This window comes from Salmo salar, chromosome 02 (genome assembly GCF_965601325.2).
Source record: "Salmo salar chromosome 02, fSalSal1, whole genome shotgun sequence".
Classification (NCBI taxonomy): Eukaryota; Metazoa; Chordata; class Actinopteri; order Salmoniformes; family Salmonidae; genus Salmo; species Salmo salar.
Genome location: NC_138292.1, coordinates 10183693 through 10204530, shown reverse-complemented (window position 1 = coordinate 10204530; position 20838 = coordinate 10183693). Strand labels below are relative to the sequence as shown.

At 45.0% G+C, this 20838-nt stretch overlaps 1 protein-coding gene across 1 annotated transcript; it reads right to left on the bottom strand.

Moving 5' to 3' along the window:
- Window positions 1–672: 672 nt before the first annotated feature.
- On the bottom strand, window positions 673–18110 carry LOC123733363 (uncharacterized). The gene is made up of 4 exons (XM_082968549.1): window positions 18101–18110; window positions 14816–14899; window positions 13885–14689; window positions 673–1417 (listed from the first exon to the last, which is right to left on the bottom strand). Exons 1-4 carry the CDS (start codon window positions 18108–18110, stop codon window positions 691–693), a joined length of 1626 nt encoding a protein of 541 aa, XP_082824675.1. The 3' UTR covers window positions 673–690.
- Between the last annotated feature and the right edge of the window lie 2728 nt (window positions 18111–20838).

Sequence of the window (20838 nt, the reverse complement as noted above, 5' to 3'; positions counted from 1 at the left end):
CCCATGTAATCGGAGTGGGTGGGAAATCCTGGTAAAACTGTTCCCCCCCATCAAACCCTAGGTTAGAGGCGCTACAAGCAACTCTGGGAGAGCTAGGACCTGATAGCAGCCTGCCAGCTAAAGCAGGTTAGCATTGACTTATTTAACCTGAAAGTTTGGATTGTCACTGGGATATGAAGACCAACCGCCAAAACGATGGGCTAATGAGACGAGAGCTGGTTTCACATGTAAGCATTCACTAATAGGAAACCAAGTCAGTCAGGAGAGAAGACACCCAGCAGAGTAATTTAAATGCAAGTTGACAACCGTGATATTAGTTAGCACTGAAACCCCGATTCTAGCAACATCCTCATATGTACCAACCCCAGACACTGTGTTCCACAACCATCAAGTTAAAATGAACTAGAACCCATTCCACATCATGTGATGCTACTAGCATAAATTGACCAACACTGAGCAAATGTAGCTTAAACACAGGGGTCAAAGTATTAATATATTGCTGAGGCCAAAGCATGGTTATAATGCAAAATAAATGTTGCCAAGTAGGAACCGCCAAAACAATACTGAGGACACAAGTATTACAGTTAATGTTTAATTGAGCCAAAACAAGCAAATGCAGTTACACACACAGACAACCTGGACTAGAGTACCCATGAACTCTTGCATGGACCCCGAGCACCATGTCCCACGTCAGATATCCATGTTTGTGGTCAACGGGGGCTCCGATGAAGCGGTGAACAGTTCCTTAGAGGTAGCGTCGTCAGACGGGCCAGTCGCAGCTTCAGAGGTAGCGTCGTCAGACGGGGGGCCAGTCGCAGCTTCAGAGGTAGCGTCGTCAGACGGGGGGCCAGTCGCAGCTTCAGAGGTAGCGGCCAACAGTTCCTCAAAGGCATGGTCAGACGGGGGGCCAGTCGCAGCTTCAGAGGTAGCGGCCAACAGTTCCTCAAAGGCATGGTCAGACGGGGGGCCAGTCGCAGCTTCAGAGGTAGCGGCCAACAGTTCCTCAAAGGCATGGTCAGACGGGGGGCCAGTCGCAGCTTCAGAGGTAGCGTCGTCAGACGGGCCAGTCGCAGCTTCAGAGGTAGCGTCGTCAGACGGGCCAGTCGCAGCTTCAGAGGTAGCGTCGTCAGACGGGCCAGTCGCAGCTTCAGAGGTAGCGTCGTCAGACGGGCCAGTCGCAGCTTCAGAGGTAGCGTCGTCAGACGGGCCAGTCGCAGCTTCAGAGGTAGCGTCGTCAGACGGGCCAGTCGCAGCTTCAGAGGTAGCGTCGTCAGACGGGCCAGTCGCAGCTTCAGAGGTAGCGTCGTCAGACGGGCCAGTCGCAGCTTCAGAGGTAGCGTCGTCAGACGGGCCAGTCGCAGCTTCAGAGGTAGCGTCGTCAGACGGGCCAGTCGCAGCGTCGTCAGAGGACATGCGCCTCAGCTTCTCCTCAGAGGACAGGGCATCATTTGCCTGAGAGCTACCATGGTTTGGAGAAGCTTGGGATTCTACTTCATTAGTCTCTAAATACTCTATAGAAAAAACAAAAGGAACAGTTGGGTATTCTACAGCAACACATCTGTTCCACACGGTCTAGGCCGAATTGCCAGTCGAATGTTGAACCCAACAGTTTTCAAAGTATATGTTTCAGGCCGTACCTTCTCTGTCTTGTTTAGCGTCAGACCCTATGGATCGGAGCAAGGCCAGGGCATGCTCAATGGAGACGTCATTTGATGACAGCTCTGAAAAACGTAGGTTAAGGTACACAAGCAAAATTACCAAATCAAAGGCTTTGACAACGTTATTTAGACTGAGTTACTCTATGGTGTTGAATGAGTGTCAAACACAGCGGCACCATAGACAGTGACAAAGAACATAGCTAGAAGGGTTGTGGAAAGAAACACTTACCTCCAAGTCTCCTCTGCAGAGAGACTTGATCTTGCTTCTGGGACTTTCCAACAGGGTAACAAGAAACTGAGGAGGAAGTGTTGACAGAAGTTGAGTTCACACAAAATAGCTACATATATTAATAATAGATGACCAATGCGGAAGAAACAGACAGTCAAATTTGAATCTCCAACTTATAAAGTTAAGCATATTTCCCAAACAAATCCCTTCAATCCAAATAAAACGTTAGTGAACCAACCTTTGACAACCCCCACAGTCATCACAAAGAGCAGCAATTCTCTCACACCTCCCATGATCATGAGAATAGTCTGTGTTATCAACAGGTAATGTCTTCCCATGGCCTGTATGAGGCTTATATAGGCCACTAATGACCGTTTACCTGACAAACATGACTTAACGATCAATTAACAAGCTTGATTGAGGTGTTACATTCAGATAGAAATAGACCATGTAGAACATATGTTGATTCTTTGGTGGGCAGGCAATCTTTTCTACTCCATATATTGCATTTATATCTGTAATGTTTAACCCTAATGGTCTCAGAATCTTCAAAGATATTAGGGGGAAAAAAACACTGTACCCAAATCCACTTTTTACAATGCTCCTGGGAAATGGGTAGGCCTCCACCATACAGTTTTACAGCTGTGATATATTTATTTATTTACATAGATCACATACTTAAATATATATACACTGCTCAAAAAAATAAAGGGAACACTAAAATAACACATCCTAGATCTGAATGAATGAAATAATCTTATTAAATACTTTTTTCTTTACATAGTTGAATGTGCTGATAACAAAATCACACAAAAATAATCAATGGAAATCCAATTTATCAACCCATGGAGGTCTGGATTTGGAGTCACACTCAAAATTTTCATGGAAAACCACACTACAGGCTGATCCAACTTTGATGTAATGTCCTTAAAACAAGTCAAAATGAGGCTCAGTAGTGTCTGTGGCCTCCACGTGCCTGTATGACCTCCCTACAACGCCTGGGCATGCTCCTGATGAGGTGGCGGATGGTCTCCTGAGGGATCTCCTCTCAAACCTGGACTAAAGCATCCGCCAACTCCTGGACAGTCTGTGGTGCAACGTGGCGTTGGTGGATGGAGCGAGACATGATGTCCCAGATGTGCTCAATTGGATTCAGGTCTGGAGAACGGGCGGGCCAGTCCATAGCATCAATGCCTTCCTCTTGCAGGAACTGTTGACACACTCCAGCCACATGAGGTATAGCATTGTCTTGCATTAGGAGGAACCCAGGGCCAACCGCACCAGCATATGGTCTCACAAGGGGTCTGAGGATCTCATCTCGGTACCTAATGGCAGTCAGGCTACCTCTGGCGAGCACATGGAGGGCTGTGCGGCCCCCCAAAGAAATGCCATCCCACACCATGACTGACCCACCGCCAAACCGGTCATGCTGGAGGATGTTGCAGGCAGCAGAACGTTCTCCACGGCGTCTCCAGACTGTCACGTCTGTCACATGTGCTCAGTGTGAACCTGCTTTCATCTGTGAAGAGCACAGGGCGCCAGTGGCGAATTTGCCAATCTTGGTGTTCTCTGGCAAATGCCAAACGTCCTGCACGGTGTTGGGCTGTAATCACAACCCCCACCTGTGGACGTCGGGCCCTCATACCACCCTCATGGAGTCTGTTTCTGACCGTTTGAGCAGACACATGCACATTTGTGGCCTGCTGGAGGTCATTTTGCAGGGCTCCGGCAGTGCTCCTCCTGCTCCTCCTTGCACAAAGGCGGAGGTAGCGGTCCTGCTGCTGGGTTGTTGCCCTCCTACGGCCTCCTCCATGTCTCCTGATGTACTGGCCTGTCTCCTGGTAGCGCCTCCATGCTCTGGACACTACGCTGATAGACACAGCAAACCTTCTTGCCACAGCTCGCATCAGTGTTGCTTCCTAAGTGGACAGTTTGATTTCACAGAAGTGTGATTGACTTGGAGTTACATTAAGTTGTTTAAGTGTTCTCTTTATTTTTTTGAGCAGTATATGTTAGCTGTAGGTAGCTTTGGGATAAAATTCCCATATTGTATTGTTACTAACATAAATCATAATATATCATATTTTCCTCATTTGCTCTGTAGGAGGTTCGTCATATGAAGGACATTCAAGTGGATGTGACCCCTAACCTGACATAATGTAAACGTTATACATTAAGCTCTCTCCCTCAGTGACATGAATTAGTATATTTCATATTCTCAGAACCCAACAGTAGGTTTTAAGGTGTGGCTGCATGTTTGTCGTGGACGCATCGTCACTCTTGATGTTCTTTTTCCAGATTGCAAGTGAAACACCTTTAGATGTGGTAAGTGCCAGTTGGTAACTTTTCCTCACACTTGCTTGTTTAAGGTATGGATGCAACACCCCAGTATGTCTGCAGGGGCTGGTCACTGAGATTTACCATGTTACACATGCTACTAGACTAACCTTCCAAGTAAATATGTTACAAGTCTGAACTGGCCGTCCTTGTCTTTCCTCAACTAATTGAAAGCTCAGGGACAGACATCCTGAACGACTTTGATGTCAGAGCTCCCATCAGCCCTCTACACCTCGCTGTGAGTAAAGCCTACCTGCTCCTGTAGTGGTCTCCATATGACAAATGGCACCCTATTCCCTATTTAGTACACTACTTTTGACCAGATCCTTATAGGCCCTGATCAAAAGTAGTTCACTACATAGGGAATAGGGTGCTATCTGGGAAGCAGGCATGGTGTTGATTTTACACAGGAAGTTGACTGTCCAGACAGACTCACACACCAAATTCCTATCTATTCCTGATTCGTGTAAAATACATGCATATTCTACACAGTGATGATGAGGATGATTTCCTTATTTTGCCATTTGAGTTAATCAACCTGAGAGGAGAAGTAGAGTGTTTGTTTCTCAATCCCACGCTTGGCAGGGACCTCCGATGTTGATGCTGGGCGGGAGCAAAAATGGGCTCCCGATTGATAGACTCTGGTCTACTTTAGAGGTCTAGCACTGTATTTCTGTTCAGGCGTACCACTGGTCTACTATAGGACATTGATTATATATCTATTCAGGCGTACCACTGGACTTTGCTTGAGACTGTGTTTGTGTTTCTATTCAGGCGTACCACGGCCACCACCATGCTATGGAGGTCCTGGTTCAGTCTCTGCTGGATCTAGACGTGAGGAACAGCCAGGGGCGCACCCTCTGGACCTGTCTGCCTTAAAAAGCCATGTGGACTGTGTTGACGTCCTCATCAACCAGGGAGCCTCCATCCTGGTTAAGGACTTCACCCTGAAGAGGACCCCCATCCACACTGCATGTACACATAGAATATCACATAGAGCTTCTGTAATTTAAAAGTTTTCCTGACCAAGATGGCCATTTGTTTGGTCATGTTGCTAGGACGACAATGTCCACTCTAGGGATGTTACATGGTATAGTGTGAAAATACACACTAGACACTGATCTAAGGTCATTTTTTTGTCATGTTCTCCACTAATGATTGAGGATCTAGGGAGGGTAAGCTGATCCTACATCAGTGCACAGGGGAGACTTCTATCCAGAGCCAGGTACACAGCTAGCAGGTGACAGGCTTCGATGGCCTCAGCCCCAAAATTCTTTATTATCTGCTGTGTTAACATCATGAGGATGTCATCTAGCAACACCACTGTTCTAGAAATCTGTCTGTTCATGTGAAGGTTATAGTCGTCCAGCAATCTGCTCATATCCTCTCTGTTTATCCTCCTCTAGCTACCAACGGTCAATCATCTGACATTCTTATATCCTCTCTGTTTATCCTCCTCTAGCTACCAACGGTCAATCATCTGACATTCTTATATCCTCTCTGTTTATCCTCCTCTAGCTACCAACGGTCAATCATCTGACATTCTTATATCCTCTCTGTTTATCCTCCTCTAGCTACCAACGGTCAATCATCTGACATTCTTATATCCTCTCTGTTTATCCTCCTCTAGCTACCAACGGTCATTCAGAGTGTTTGCGTTTGCTGATTGGAAATGCTGACCTCCAGAGTGCAGTGGACTTTCAAGACGGGAATAGACAGTAAGTCACTTGGGTTTTGGATACAATTCCTGAAATAAAGAGATTTTGACATTAGGGCTGCATCCCAAATGGCAACCTATAACCTACTTCGTGCACTACTTTAAACCAAAGCCCTATGGGCTCAGGTCAAAAGTAGTGTACGATATAGGGAATAGGGTTGCCATTTGGGACTCAACCCTGGTTATTACCAGTTTTTTGTCTTTTCCACCCTTGTCTGTCAGACGTGGTCAAGTGTAAATATGACTTCTTACATGAGCCTGACAGTGCATCTCACGAAAGACTGAACACTATCTCAGGCTAACATAGTTTGGAAAGCAATTGGCTATTGCTTCAAAGAGAAGACAATGAAAAGACTAATCTGTCTTTTAGTTATCAAAATTCTCAACTTAATTGAGCGAACAGTATTTTTGGCATTGGCTATATCCCCGGTGAGTGTGCATATTCACTTTCTTTATCCCTGGGTCAGTGCCACTTGAAAGTCATATTGAAAAAGATTCTGCTAATCTCTATAGTCATATAAAGTGTAGTAGAATTGCACGATAAAACATATTTTAAAAAGGCCAATTTTTTTTCCTGTAAAGAGAAACATATCTGATATAGGTTGCCTAGCCTTACTCCATCACGCGCTGCATTGAAAAGCCGTTTTTTTGCGAACGGTGATTGAGTTATATTATTAGCCTAAATAATGACTATCCAATTTACTAATCACATTAGCAATAGTTAGCTATCTTACATAAGTCTGTAAATGTGATGATGCATAGAATGCTTTATATATTTTTTATGGTGAAAATTAGCTTCCCCTTAACTTGAGACTCGCATGCCTATGAGCAAGACAGTTAGGCCTAAACACTCTGTTTTCCTTTGCTAATGTTTCCCCCGTCCGTCCGTCCGTCCGTCCGTCGGCTGTCAGTTATGTCGATGACTGTGTACATACGGCACGCCAATCATCAACACCGGAAGTCCCATGACCGTCACAGCCCTAGTTGTATGCTTGAGTTTGTTCAAGAGAGGCTTTGATGCCAGATTTTTGCAGATTTTGCTTTAGTTTTCCTCAGCCTGTGTTTTGTTTCTCTCTCCTTTTCCTGTTAGATGGTGAGGCTGCTTCTCTCCAGAGGAGCCAACATTAATGCTTTTGACAAGAAGGACCGCCGAGCAATCCACTGGGCTGCTTACATGGGTAATGAGTTGACCACATCATTTACATTCTGACTAATGTCCTTATCCCAGTGAGTGAATGAATTGGCTGTGTGTTACCCTCACAGCTCAGCTGTATGGTCTACCTCTAGTGTGTTATTATGTCAGAATGATGGACTAAGTATGTTGATAAGATGTAGGTTTTCAATTGTACTAACACGATGTAGGTATTGCTAATGGTGCTGTGTACCACTGTAAACTAACCTCTCTCCCTCTATATCTCAGCCTATCTCTTTGCATGTCTCTCTCTCTCTCCATCTGTTTCTCTCTCTGTCTCTCTTCCCCTCCCCCATAGTGCACATTGAGGAGGTGAAACTGCTGGCCTCTCATGGATCAGAGGTGTCCTGTAAAGACAAGAAGGCCTACACCCCTCTCCACTCTGCAGCCTTCAGCGGCATGATCAGCACGGTCAAGCAACTCCTGGACCTTGGGGTGGATGTGAATCAATGCATACATACACCTCCCCGCATTCAACTGTGTAGTCCCTGTTCAATTACAACGCCACGAAAAGACAGAGCTCTAGTGTGTTGGAGAATGATTTCCTTTCAAGTAATGAAGATATGGAGGTTGGGCCAGGGGGTTGGGACCAGGGGGTTGGGACCAGTGTGTTGTGGCCAGGGATTTTTCATAAGAAAGTAATGAAGAGAGGTTGGGCCAGTGCGTTGGGGCCAGGGGGTTTTCATAACCAAGTAATGAAGAGATGGAGATTGGATCCAGAGGGTTGGAGACAGGAGGTTGGAGCCAGTGGGTTGGGACCCAGTGTGTCGGGACCCAGTGTGTCAAGTTTGCTGACGACACGAAGGCGATGAGTAGTCAGAGACTTGGCATTGTGGTGCCAGGACAACCTCTCCCTCAATGCCAGTAAGACCAAGGAGCTGATCGTGGTCTACAGGAGCAAGAGGGGAGAGCACGTCCCCCATCCACATCAACAGGGCTGTTCCTTGGCGACCTAACATGGTCCACACACACCCGCACAGTCGTGGCATGGGCACTCGCATCCTCAAAAAGTTAAAGGGTCTTGCTCTGACCCTACGCACAATCACTAGACTGTATACAAAGCATATGCACACTCACACACACTACATTCACACTCCCACACACACACACACACACACACACACACACACACACACACACACACACACACACACACACACACACAAAGACACACACACACACACACAAACCGACACAACCCAAACACACATGCATCCACATTACACACTCTCACAAACACACACCTTTACACTCATCATTTGCAGCTGCTGCTCTGTTCTTTATTTTGCTATTATTATTATTATTATCTATCCTGATGCCTAGTCACTTTACCCAGCCTTCTTGTACATATCTACTTCAAATACCTCGTACCCCTGCACACTGATCTGGAACCTGTACTCCTTGTATATAGCTTTATTCTTGGGTATTTTATTCCTCGCGTTACAATATATACAGTACCAGTCAAAAGTTGTTTTTTTTTTTACAATTTTCTACATTGTAGAACATCAAAAATATGAAATAACACATAAGGAATCCTGTAGTAACCAAAAAAGTGTTAAACAAATCCAAATATATTTTATATTTGAGATTCTTCAAAGTAGCTACCCTTTGCCTTGATGACAGCTTTGCACACTCTTGGCATTCACTCAACCAGCTTCATGAGGTACTCACCTGGAATGCATTTCAATTAACAGGTGTGCTTTGTTCAAAGTTAATTTGTGGAATTTATTTCCTTCTTAGTGCGTTTGAGCCAATCACTTGTTTTGTGACAAGGTAGGGGTGGTATACAGAAGATAGCCCTATTTGGTAAAATACCAAGTCCATATTTTTTTACATTTTACATTTTAGTCATTTAGCAGACACTCTTATCCAGAGCGACTTACAGTAGTGAATGCATACATTTCATACAGTTTCATACATTTTTTTTTTTTTCCTGTGCTGGCCCCCCCGTGGGAATCGAACCCTCAACCCTGGTGTTGCAAACACCATGCTCTACCAACTGAGCTACAGGGAAGGCATATCATGGCAAGAACTTTGAATGTTTCTTCAAGTGCAGTTGCAAAATCCATCAAGCGCTATGTCTCTCATGAGGACCGCCACAGGAAAGGAAGACCCAGAGTTACCTCTGCTGTAAAGTTCAAGTAACAGACACATCTCAACATCAACTGTTCAGAGGAGACTACGTGAATCAGGCCTTCATGGTCAAATTGCTGCAAAGAAACCACTACTAAAGGACACCAATAAGAAGAAGAGACTTGCTTGGGCCAAGAAACACCAGCAATGGACATTAGACCGGTGGAAATCTGTCCTTTTGGAAAAGCAATCCAGGTGAAGCTGGTTGAGAGAATGCCAAGAGTGTGCAAAGGGTGGCTACATTGAAGTCTATATAAATATAAAATTGATTTTGATATGTTTAACACTTTTTTGGTTACTACATGATTCCATATGTCTTATTTCATAGTTTTGAGTTCTTCACTATTATTTTACAATGTAGAAAATAGTCAAAATAAAGAAAAACCTTTGAATAAGTAGGTGTGTCCAAACTTTTGATTGGTACTATATATATATATATTCTATAGTTTTGTTCTCTACATCGTTGGGGTGGGCTCGTAAGCAAGCATTTCACGGTAAAGAGTTGATTTGAGAGGGAAAGACAAAGAGCGAGGGAGTCCAAATGTATTCTGACCTAGTCTTTAGTATGAATCCATTTTTAATGAGACGAGTACAAAACATTAAAGGAACAGTTGTCTCCATGTCTCGTCCGTACCTGGTAGAGTATTCGGATGGGGGTCCCGCAAAGTTCATCCCAATGGCTGGGGGAGGAGGGTAGGCCTCATTGGTCATGTAGAGACATATCTTTTCCAGAGAACCTACCAATTTTCCTTCCTGAGGAAATTGCAAGAAATTACCAGGCTTCCCGTTCAAACCGAAAGTGCTATTTAGAAGCATATGTTTTATTTAACCAGGTAAGTTGACTGAGAACACATTCTCATTTACAGCAATGACCTGGGGAATAGTTACAGGGGATTGGGCAGGTGAATGAGCCAATAGTAAGCTTGGGATGATTAGGTGACCGTGATGGTATGAGGGCCAGATTGGGAATTTAGCCAGGACACCAGGGTTAACACCCCTACTCTAACAATAAGTGCCATGGGATCTTTAGTGACCACAGAGAGTCAGGACACCTGTTTAACGTCCCACCCGAAAGACAGCACATGTCCCCAATCACTGCCCTGGGATATTATTTTAGACCAGAGGAAAGAGTGACTCCTACCGGCCCTCCAACACCACTTCCAGCAGCAACTGGTCTCCAATCTAGGGACTGACCAGGACCAACCCTGCTTAGCTTCAGAAGCAAGCCAGCTGTGGGATGCAGGGTGTTAAGCAGCGAATAAAATCCAACATGATTATACCACTCTACATGGAGAAATATACACTAATGGGTTCTTGTATTTGTTGCTATTTAATCAACTCAAAGTCACCACACTATTTCATTGATGTAGCCTAGTTTTAACCGGTCTATGAGGCACTGTTGGCCGACGGGTCAAATATGAGGTTATTACAGTAGCCTACCTTTCACTGAAAGATGCATTTCGGTCCTTTCCTCTCCCCTTACACCTGGCTATCAAGGGAATTTGGGAAGGTTGTGGCTGTTTATACTTCGGTTATTGTGATGATTTTGTCAGAGGAAACAAATCTGAATCTCTGATAATCTAACAGTTACGCTGTAGCGGAGATTCAGCACAATGGATAGCGCCGCAGTTGATCAATTGCACGTGAATCTAAACCCGCAGTTTATCATGTGCCATTCTTCGGCTATATTTACATCAAATCTTCTCAGGCCTACCTATTGCATCTGTTCTCCAGCAATAAAGTACATTATCAAGTTAATATTCATTTAGTCACAGCATAAATTAAACGTGAGCCTACACAATCAAATTAACTTGTCAAGACCCTGCCATTCTTCTCCGTTATTACTTTTATTCAAGACAAAATACCCCCAGTTCTCGCATTATTTTACAGACTTGGTCAGAAAGGGTAACTGATTCTCAAGACCCAGACAAACAAATGTAGAATAACATTCAATACACAAACGTAGGCTACATAACAGGGGCGGAAATCCCAGGGGGGACGGGGGGTACACGACCCCCCCATCCTGGGAAAAATATGATTTGTCCCCCCCAATATATCACTGTAAACATAACTCTGTAATTTAAATAATATGAATAATACGCAATGAAAGCAATTGTGCTGATTATAGACACTTAATAGAGCTTTTTTAAGTTTCAAAAGATTGCGACCCCCCACCCTTTGCCTCACAATGGTTTGATCCACTGCCAGTTCCTTAGTTGGCAAGGTAACAGAGGGTTCGTATCTACTGTCTGAAAGGCACTCAATGCACGTGACTGACATGAGGTTAATCCAGTCAATCGCGCCATAGCAATGATTTGTTTTATGTTGGCAGGGTTCACACACACACACACACTAGCTGAATTTGCAGAGCTAGCGCGCAAATATTAACTATTAAGCTAGCTAGTACCTATTCCATTTATGTGGCGTCGTCAAAGATGGAATCTTTGCTATCGTCAATTTATTCCAAGATCAGCAATGTAAGTTAGTGCTTCAAAGTCCCTGTGATAAGGTTAGCGATAAACTGAAGTCCAAACTGAACAGAACTACACCCTCTTCTACCATTGTCTTAAATATATGTAATGGTCTCGTTGCAAAAGCTAAATTGTCGCAAGGGAACTTTTATTTATTTTATTTCACCTTTATTTAACCCGGGTAGCAAAGATTATAGCAAACACCACTGAAACGGAATTTGTGCTCGCTAGCTTTGCAAATTCAGCTATTGTTGGAAGCCAGCCAATATGAAACAAACGGTTAAAATTACAAAAGGTTGCAGCATATGTTGTGTAAATGGTGAACTCATACAGCTGTCAACTCTTGTCACTGCAATCCGTTTCACATTTGCTAGCTACCTTTTAGATCGAAGCCCATATAGAATGATAGAAGATATGATAGAAGCCCATCTCCTACTGTAAATAACCTACACACTGTGTGTAGCCAGCCAGGTAGAAAAATGAAAAAAGACAGACATCAGAGTATTTTTCAGTACACCAAAATGCAAAATAAGAACCCTATAACCTAATATCTCAAAGACTAGTTGATAAAATGTTCATAAGAAAGAAGTGAAATGATAATGAAAATGTTTCACAATGATGTCATTAGGCAGAGCAGGCAACAGATGGCACACAGACGGCAGAGCTGGGGACAGACTGGCAGAGACAGGGAGTCTCAGGTAAGTTTGTTGAGTCTTTGTTTGGCAACATTATGAAAGGTTCTCCATTTTTTTGACTTGTAAAATAGGAACATAATTGGAAAATGCCATGGATACCCCCACTCTCAACTTACACTGGTGACTGAACTAAGATCTGTTAAAGGCAATGGTATTGCTGTTGTGATTAGTTGTGTAGTTTTGGGTACCGGTAGTTAGGAGTACGGCAAACACCTTATTTCTTTGGTTCCTCAATATACATTTACCATATTACAACGTAGGCTGTGTGTGTTACAGCACTACTTTTGGTGTCCCCCTCAGGAATTGCTCTTCAGAAAATGTCATGTAATTGTCCCCTCCAAAGTTGATATCAGATTTTCGCCCCTGCTACATAAAATAACCTGGAAGGCCTACCCTGTAGCAAACAAAATATTTGCATAGGCCGTAACGGTTTAACTTGCTTCAAAACAGGCTGAATTCAGGTTGGCATAAGTGAGTAAAGCGGTGCCACAGAAATTGTTTTGAATTAAAGCAGATACCTACCGGTAGCTCAAAAGTTGGAGCCAATTTTGTTGCTGTATTAACTGCATTTAAAGGTTGCGTGTACATGCTCTTTGAATTCATGGCGACTATAAGTACGACGCACACCCCGAGCGTTGATCATGCGGATAGAGAAGGCCTGTATGAACAGACTTCACCTCACGCTTTTCATAGAAATTAACCGGTTAATTTCTCCCATGTAATCGGAGTGGGTGGGAAATCCTGGTAAAACTGTTCCCCCCCATCAAACCCTAGGTTAGAGGCGCTACAAGCAACTCTGGGAGAGCTAGGACCTGATAGCAGCCTGCCAGCTAAAGCAGGTTAGCATTGACTTATTTAACCTGAAAGTTTGGATTGTCACTGGGATATGAAGACCAACCGCCAAAACGATGGGCTAATGAGACGAGAGCTGGTTTCACATGTAAGCATTCACTAATAGGAAACCAAGTCAGTCAGGAGAGAAGACACCCAGCAGAGTAATTTAAATGCAAGTTGACAACCGTGATATTAGTTAGCACTGAAACCCCGATTCTAGCAACATCCTCATATGTACCAACCCCAGACACTGTGTTCCACAACCATCAAGTTAAAATGAACTAGAACCCATTCCACATCATGTGATGCTACTAGCATAAATTGACCAACACTGAGCAAATGTAGCTTAAACACAGGGGTCAAAGTATTAATATATTGCTGAGGCCAAAGCATGGTTATAATGCAAAATAAATGTTGCCAAGTAGGAACCGCCAAAACAATACTGAGGACACAAGTATTACAGTTAATGTTTAATTGAGCCAAAACAAGCAAATGCAGTTACACACACAGACAACCTGGACTAGAGTACCCATGAACTCTTGCATGGACCCCGAGCACCATGTCCCACGTCAGATATCCATGTTTGTGGTCAACGGGGGCTCCGATGAAGCGGTGAACAGTTCCTTAGAGGTAGCGTCGTCAGACGGGCCAGTCGCAGCTTCAGAGGTAGCGTCGTCAGACGGGCCAGTCGCAGCTTCAGAGGTAGCGTCGTCAGACGGGGGGCCAGTCGCAGCTTCAGAGGTAGCGTCGTCAGACGGGGGGCCAGTCGCAGCTTCAGAGGTAGCGGCCAACAGTTCCTCAAAGGCATGGTCAGACGGGGGGCCAGTCGCAGCTTCAGAGGTAGCGGCCAACAGTTCCTCAAAGGCATGGTCAGACGGGGGGCCAGTCGCAGCTTCAGAGGTAGCGGCCAACAGTTCCTCAAAGGCATGGTCAGACGGGCCAGTCGCAGCTTCAGAGGTAGCGTCGTCAGACGGGCCAGTCGCAGCTTCAGAGGTAGCGTCGTCAGACGGGCCAGTCGCAGCTTCAGAGGTAGCGTCGTCAGACGGGCCAGTCGCAGCTTCAGAGGTAGCGTCGTCAGACGGGCCAGTCGCAGCTTCAGAGGTAGCGTCGTCAGACGGGCCAGTCGCAGCTTCAGAGGTAGCGTCGTCAGACGGGCCAGTCGCAGCTTCAGAGGTAGCGTCGTCAGACGGGCCAGTCGCAGCTTCAGAGGTAGCGTCGTCAGACGGGCCAGTCGCAGCTTCAGAGGTAGCGTCGTCAGACGGGCCAGTCGCAGCTTCAGAGGTAGCGTCGTCAGACGGGCCAGTCGCAGCGTCGTCAGAGGACATGCGCCTCAGCTTCTCCTCAGAGGACAGGGCATCATTTGCCTGAGAGCTACCATGGTTTGGAGAAGCTTGGGATTCTACTTCATTAGTCTCTAAATACTCTATAGAAAAAACAAAAGGAACAGTTGGGTATTCTACAGCAACACATCTGTTCCACACGGTCTAGGCCGAATTGCCAGTCGAATGTTGAACCCAACAGTTTTCAAAGTATATGTTTCAGGCCGTACCTTCTCTGTCTTGTTTAGCGTCAGACCCTATGGATCGGAGCAAGGCCAGGGCATGCTCAATGGAGACGTCATTTGATGACAGCTCTGAAAAACGTAGGTTAAGGTACACAAGCAAAATTACCAAATCAAAGGCTTTGACAACGTTATTTAGACTGAGTTACTCTATGGTGTTGAATGAGTGTCAAACACAGCGGCACCATAGACAGTGACAAAGAACATAGCTAGAAGGGTTGTGGAAAGAAACACTTACCTCCAAGTCTCCTCTGCAGAGAGACTTGATCTTGCTTCTGGGACTTTCCAACAGGGTAACAAGAAACTGAGGAGGAAGTGTTGACAGAAGTTGAGTTCACACAAAATAGCTACATATATTAATAATAGATGACCAATGCGGAAGAAACAGACAGTCAAATTTGAATCTCCAACTTATAAAGTTAAGCATATTTCCCAAACAAATCCCTTCAATCCAAATAAAACGTTAGTGAACCAACCTTTGACAACCCCCACAGTCATCACAAAGAGCAGCAATTCTCTCACACCTCCCATGATCATGAGAATAGTCTGTGTTATCAACAGGTAATGTCTTCCCATGGCCTGTATGAGGCTTATATAGGCCACTAATGACCGTTTACCTGACAAACATGACTTAACGATCAATTAACAAGCTTGATTGAGGTGTTACATTCAGATAGAAATAGACCATGTAGAACATATGTTGATTCTTTGGTGGGCAGGCAATCTTTTCTACTCCATATATTGCATTTATATCTGTAATGTTTAACCCTAATGGTCTCAGAATCTTCAAAGATATTAGGGGGAAAAAAACACTGTACCCAAATCCACTTTTTACAATGCTCCTGGGAAATGGGTAGGCCTCCACCATACAGTTTTACAGCTGTGATATATTTATTTATTTACATAGATCACATACTTAAATATATATACACTGCTCAAAAAAATAAAGGGAACACTAAAATAACACATCCTAGATCTGAATGAATGAAATAATCTTATTAAATACTTTTTTCTTTACATAGTTGAATGTGCTGATAACAAAATCACACAAAAATAATCAATGGAAATCCAATTTATCAACCCATGGAGGTCTGGATTTGGAGTCACACTCAAAATTTTCATGGAAAACCACACTACAGGCTGATCCAACTTTGATGTAATGTCCTTAAAACAAGTCAAAATGAGGCTCAGTAGTGTCTGTGGCCTCCACGTGCCTGTATGACCTCCCTACAACGCCTGGGCATGCTCCTGATGAGGTGGCGGATGGTCTCCTGAGGGATCTCCTCTCAAACCTGGACTAAAGCATCCGCCAACTCCTGGACAGTCTGTGGTGCAACGTGGCGTTGGTGGATGGAGCGAGACATGATGTCCCAGATGTGCTCAATTGGATTCAGGTCTGGAGAACGGGCGGGCCAGTCCATAGCATCAATGCCTTCCTCTTGCAGGAACTGTTGACACACTCCAGCCACATGAGGTATAGCATTGTCTTGCATTAGGAGGAACCCAGGGCCAACCGCACCAGCATATGGTCTCACAAGGGGTCTGAGGATCTCATCTCGGTACCTAATGGCAGTCAGGCTACCTCTGGCGAGCACATGGAGGGCTGTGCGGCCCCCCAAAGAAATGCCATCCCACACCATGACTGACCCACCGCCAAACCGGTCATGCTGGAGGATGTTGCAGGCAGCAGAACGTTCTCCACGGCGTCTCCAGACTGTCACGTCTGTCACATGTGCTCAGTGTGAACCTGCTTTCATCTGTGAAGAGCACAGGGCGCCAGTGGCGAATTTGCCAATCTTGGTGTTCTCTGGCAAATGCCAAACGTCCTGCACGGTGTTGGGCTGTAATCACAACCCCCACCTGTGGACGTCGGGCCCTCATACCACCCTCATGGAGTCTGTTTCTGACCGTTTGAGCAGACACATGCACATTTGTGGCCTGCTGGAGGTCATTTTGCAGGGCTCCGGCAGTGCTCCTCCTGCTCCTCCTTGCACAAAGGCGGAGGTAGCGGTCCTGCTGCTGGGTTGTTGCCCTCCTACGGCCTCCTCCATGTCTCCTGATGTACTGGCCTGTCTCCTGGTAGCGCCTCCATGCTCTGGACACTACGCTGATAGACACAGCAAACCTTCTTGCCACAGCTCGCATCAGTGTTGCTTCCTAAGTGGACAGTTTGATTTCACAGAAGTGTGATTGACTTGGAGTTACATTAAGTTGTTTAAGTGTTCTCTTTATTTTTTTGAGCAGTATATGTTAGCTGTAGGTAGCTTTGGGATAAAATTCCCATATTGTATTGTTACTAACATAAATCATAATATATCATATTTTCCTCATTTGCTCTGTAGGAGGTTCGTCATATGAAGGACATTCAAGTGGATGTGACCCCTAACCTGACATAATGTAAACGTTATACATTAAGCTCTCTCCCTCAGTGACATGAATTAGTATATTTCATATTCTCAGAACCCAACAGTAGGTTTTAAGGTGTGGCTGCATGTTTGTCGTGGACGCATCGTCACTCTTGATGTTCTTTTTCCAGATTGCAAGTGAAACACCTTTAGATGTGGTAAGTGCCAGTTGGTAACTTTTCCTCACACTTGCTTGTTTAAGGTATGGATGCAACACCCCAGTATGTCTGCAGGGGCTGGTCACTGAGATTTACCATGTTACACATGCTACTAGACTAACCTTCCAAGTAAATATGTTACAAGTCTGAACTGGCCGTCCTTGTCTTTCCTCAACTAATTGAAAGCTCAGGGACAGACATCCTGAACGACTTTGATGTCAGAGCTCCCATCAGCCCTCTACACCTCGCTGTGAGTAAAGCCTACCTGCTCCTGTAGTGGTCTCCATATGACAAATGGCACCCTATTCCCGATTTAGTACACTACTTTTGACCAGATCCTTATAGGCCCTGATCAAAAGTAGTTCACTACATAGGGAATAGGGTGCTATCTGGGAAGCAGGCATGGTGTTGATTTTACACAGGAAGTTGACTGTCCAGACAGACTCACACACCAAATTCCTATCTATTCCTGATTCGTGTAAAATACATGCATATTCTACACAGTGATGATGAGGATGATTTCCTTATTTTGCCATTTGAGTTAATCAACCTCAGAGGAGAAGTAGAGTGTTTGTTTCTCAATCCCACGCTTGGCAGGGACCTCCGATGTTGATGCTGGGCGGGAGCAAAAATGGGCTCCCGATTGAAAGACTCTGGTCTACTTTAGAGGTCTAGCACTGTATTTCTGTTCAGGCGTACCACTGGTCTACTATAGGACATTGATTATATATCTATTCAGGCGTACCACTGGACTTTGCTTGAGACTGTGTTTGTGTGTCTATTCAGGCGTACCACGGCAACCACCATGCTATGGAGGTCCTGGTTCAGTCTCTGCTGGATCTAGACGTGAGGAACAGCCAGGGGCGCACCCTCTGGACCTGTCTGCCTTAAAAAGCCATGTGGACTGTGTTGACGTCCTCATCAACCAGGGAGCCTCCATCCTGGTTAAAAACTTCACCCTGAAGAGGACCCCCATCCACACTGCAGGTACACATAGAATATCACATAGAGCTTCTGTAATTAAAAAGTTTTCCTGACCAAGATGGCCATTTGTTTGGTCATGTTGCTAGGAAGACAAAGCCCACTCTAGGGATGTTACATGGTATAGTGTGAAAATGCCCACTAGACACTGATCTAAGGTCATTTTTGTCATGTTCTCCACTAATGATTGAGGATCTAGGGAGGGTAAGCTGATCCTACATCAGTGCACAGGGGAGACTTCTATCCAGAGCCAGGTACACAGCTAGCAGGTGACAGGCTTCGATGGCCTCAGCCCCAAAATTCTTTATTATCTGCTGTGTTAACATCATGAGGATGTCATCTAGCAACACCACTGTTCTAGAAATCTGTCTGTTCATGTGAAGGTTATAGTCGTCCAGCAATCTGCTCATATCCTCTCTGTTTATCCTCCTCTAGCTACCAACGGTCAATCATCTGACATTCTTATATCCTCTCTGTTTATCCTCCTCTAGCTACCAACGGTCAATCATCTGACATTCTTATATCCTCTCTGTTTATCCTCCTCTAGCTACCAACGGTCAATCATCTGACATTCTTATATCCTCTCTGTTTATCCTCCTCTAGCTACCAACGGTCAATCATCTGACATTCTTATATCCTCTCTGTTTATCATCCTCTAGCTACCAACGGTCAATCATCTGACATTCTTATATCCTCTCTGTTTATCCTCCTCTAGCTACCAACGGTCAATCATCTGACATTCTTATATCCTCTCTGTTTATCCTCCTCTAGCTACCAACAGTCAATCATCTGACATTCTTATATCCTCTCTGTTTATCCTCCCCTAGCTACCAACGGTCAATCATCTGACATTCTTATATCCTCTCTGTTTATCCTCCTCTAGCTACCAACGGTCAATCATCTGACATTCTTATATCCTCTCTGTTTATCCTCCTCTAGCTACCAACAGTCAATCATCTGACATTCTTATATCCTCTCTGTTTATCCTCCCCAGCTACCAACGGTCAATCATCTGACATTCTTATATCCTCTATATCCTCCCTGGTTATTACCAGTTTTTTGTCTTTTCCACCCGTGTCTGTCACCACAGCCAAAGATGTGCTGGACTCCACCCCTGTGGAGACACTCAGATACTCGAAGTCCCCTGACACTGCTCTTGTTAAGGACAGGAGCCGCCCTCCGTCTGTGAGAAGTGAGAAGCCATTTTCAAAAGTCAGTTTGACTAAAAGGTCTAAAGCCCTTGTGTCTTCGAGTGGCTCCTCCACAGACCACCATGTAATTGACACATGCAGTGAGGATGTCACTCTGCCCACCAGGAGTGTGTCAGTTATGAGCGACACCAGTTTGAAGAGAGCCTCTCCTCTCCATGGTAGTGGATTGAGTGAAAGTTGTGAAACTCTTGTGGCTCTACAAGACGGAACAGTGGCAGTCAGCCAAGAAGGCTTTAGCAAAACTGCAAAGAAGACGCTCAGCTTGATCCTAAATGTGATCAAGTGCAGATTGGCCAACTCTGAGAGTTCATCTGTTGGGCAGAATGCAAGTGAGGAGTGTCTGATAGCCACTAACATGTTAGACTCTCTACTGGAGAGCCTTGACCTGTTGCCTGACATGAGCGCTGCCGATGAGATCACAAGTACAGAATGCCATACCTCTAACGCAATGGACAAGACTGGTTCACAGTCAGCGCTTGTGAGCCAACAAGAAATAAACATATCTGACACCAGTATCATAGTGAAAACTATAATGGACACATTGAAGACAGACGACCCAGAGATGACTTCAGCAGAAGAAAATCTGGATAGGCTCCTGTCAATTGAAGCCCTTCAAGATGCGTCTGGCAACCTGATCGCAAAGGTCCATGGTCTCATTCAGGAGATAACCATAAGCTGCCAGCTTCAATCCATGACTGGCCACAGAAGCCTCTCTCAACCAGCGCTGCCAAAGCCAGCACTGAGGAAGCTGTCAAAGGACGATGCTTCAGAGCTCGTTTACAGCTTTGCCCAGACTTCTGTTAGCAGACTCCTGGGGCAGTGTTTGGGTAGGCCTATGCCACCCACCGCTGACAGGGTTTTGGATCAGGTCATCAAGTTGATGACAGACATGGTGATGGACAGCCTGACTGATTTGTCCAAGTCTGCAATGGAGGATGGTAAGTGAAAGTACCTCTTTTCATCTGCATAGGACTTCATTGTAACATGATGCTCAATACATTGCGTTTTATGATGTGAACTTTGCTGGTTGCGTCCAAAATGGCACCTTCTTCCATGTTTAGTGCACTACTTTTGACCAGAGCCAGACCCTATGGGCCCTGTTCAAAAGTTGTGCACTATAAAGAGAAGAGAATGCCTTTTGAGGACGCAGTGACTGCTTTCCATTGTTGCGTCCTCTTCTCCCAGTTATTGTACCCAGGTCAGTCACACCAGCTTGCTCTTCTTACTTAGACACCAACAATGCCGCAAGTGACATC

What these genes read in the sequence shown, in the direction of transcription:
- LOC123733363 (XM_082968549.1), bottom strand. An exon ending in CGCTAAACAAGACAGAGAAG is followed by an intron (nt 14,690 to 14,815) that starts GTACGGCCTGAA and finishes TTTTTTCTATAG; the next exon opens with AGTATTTAGAGACTAATGAA. An exon ending in GACGCTACCTCTAAGGAACT is followed by an intron (nt 1,418 to 13,884) that starts GTTCACCGCTTC and finishes GGAGAAGCTGAG; the next exon opens with GCGCATGTCCTCTGACGACG.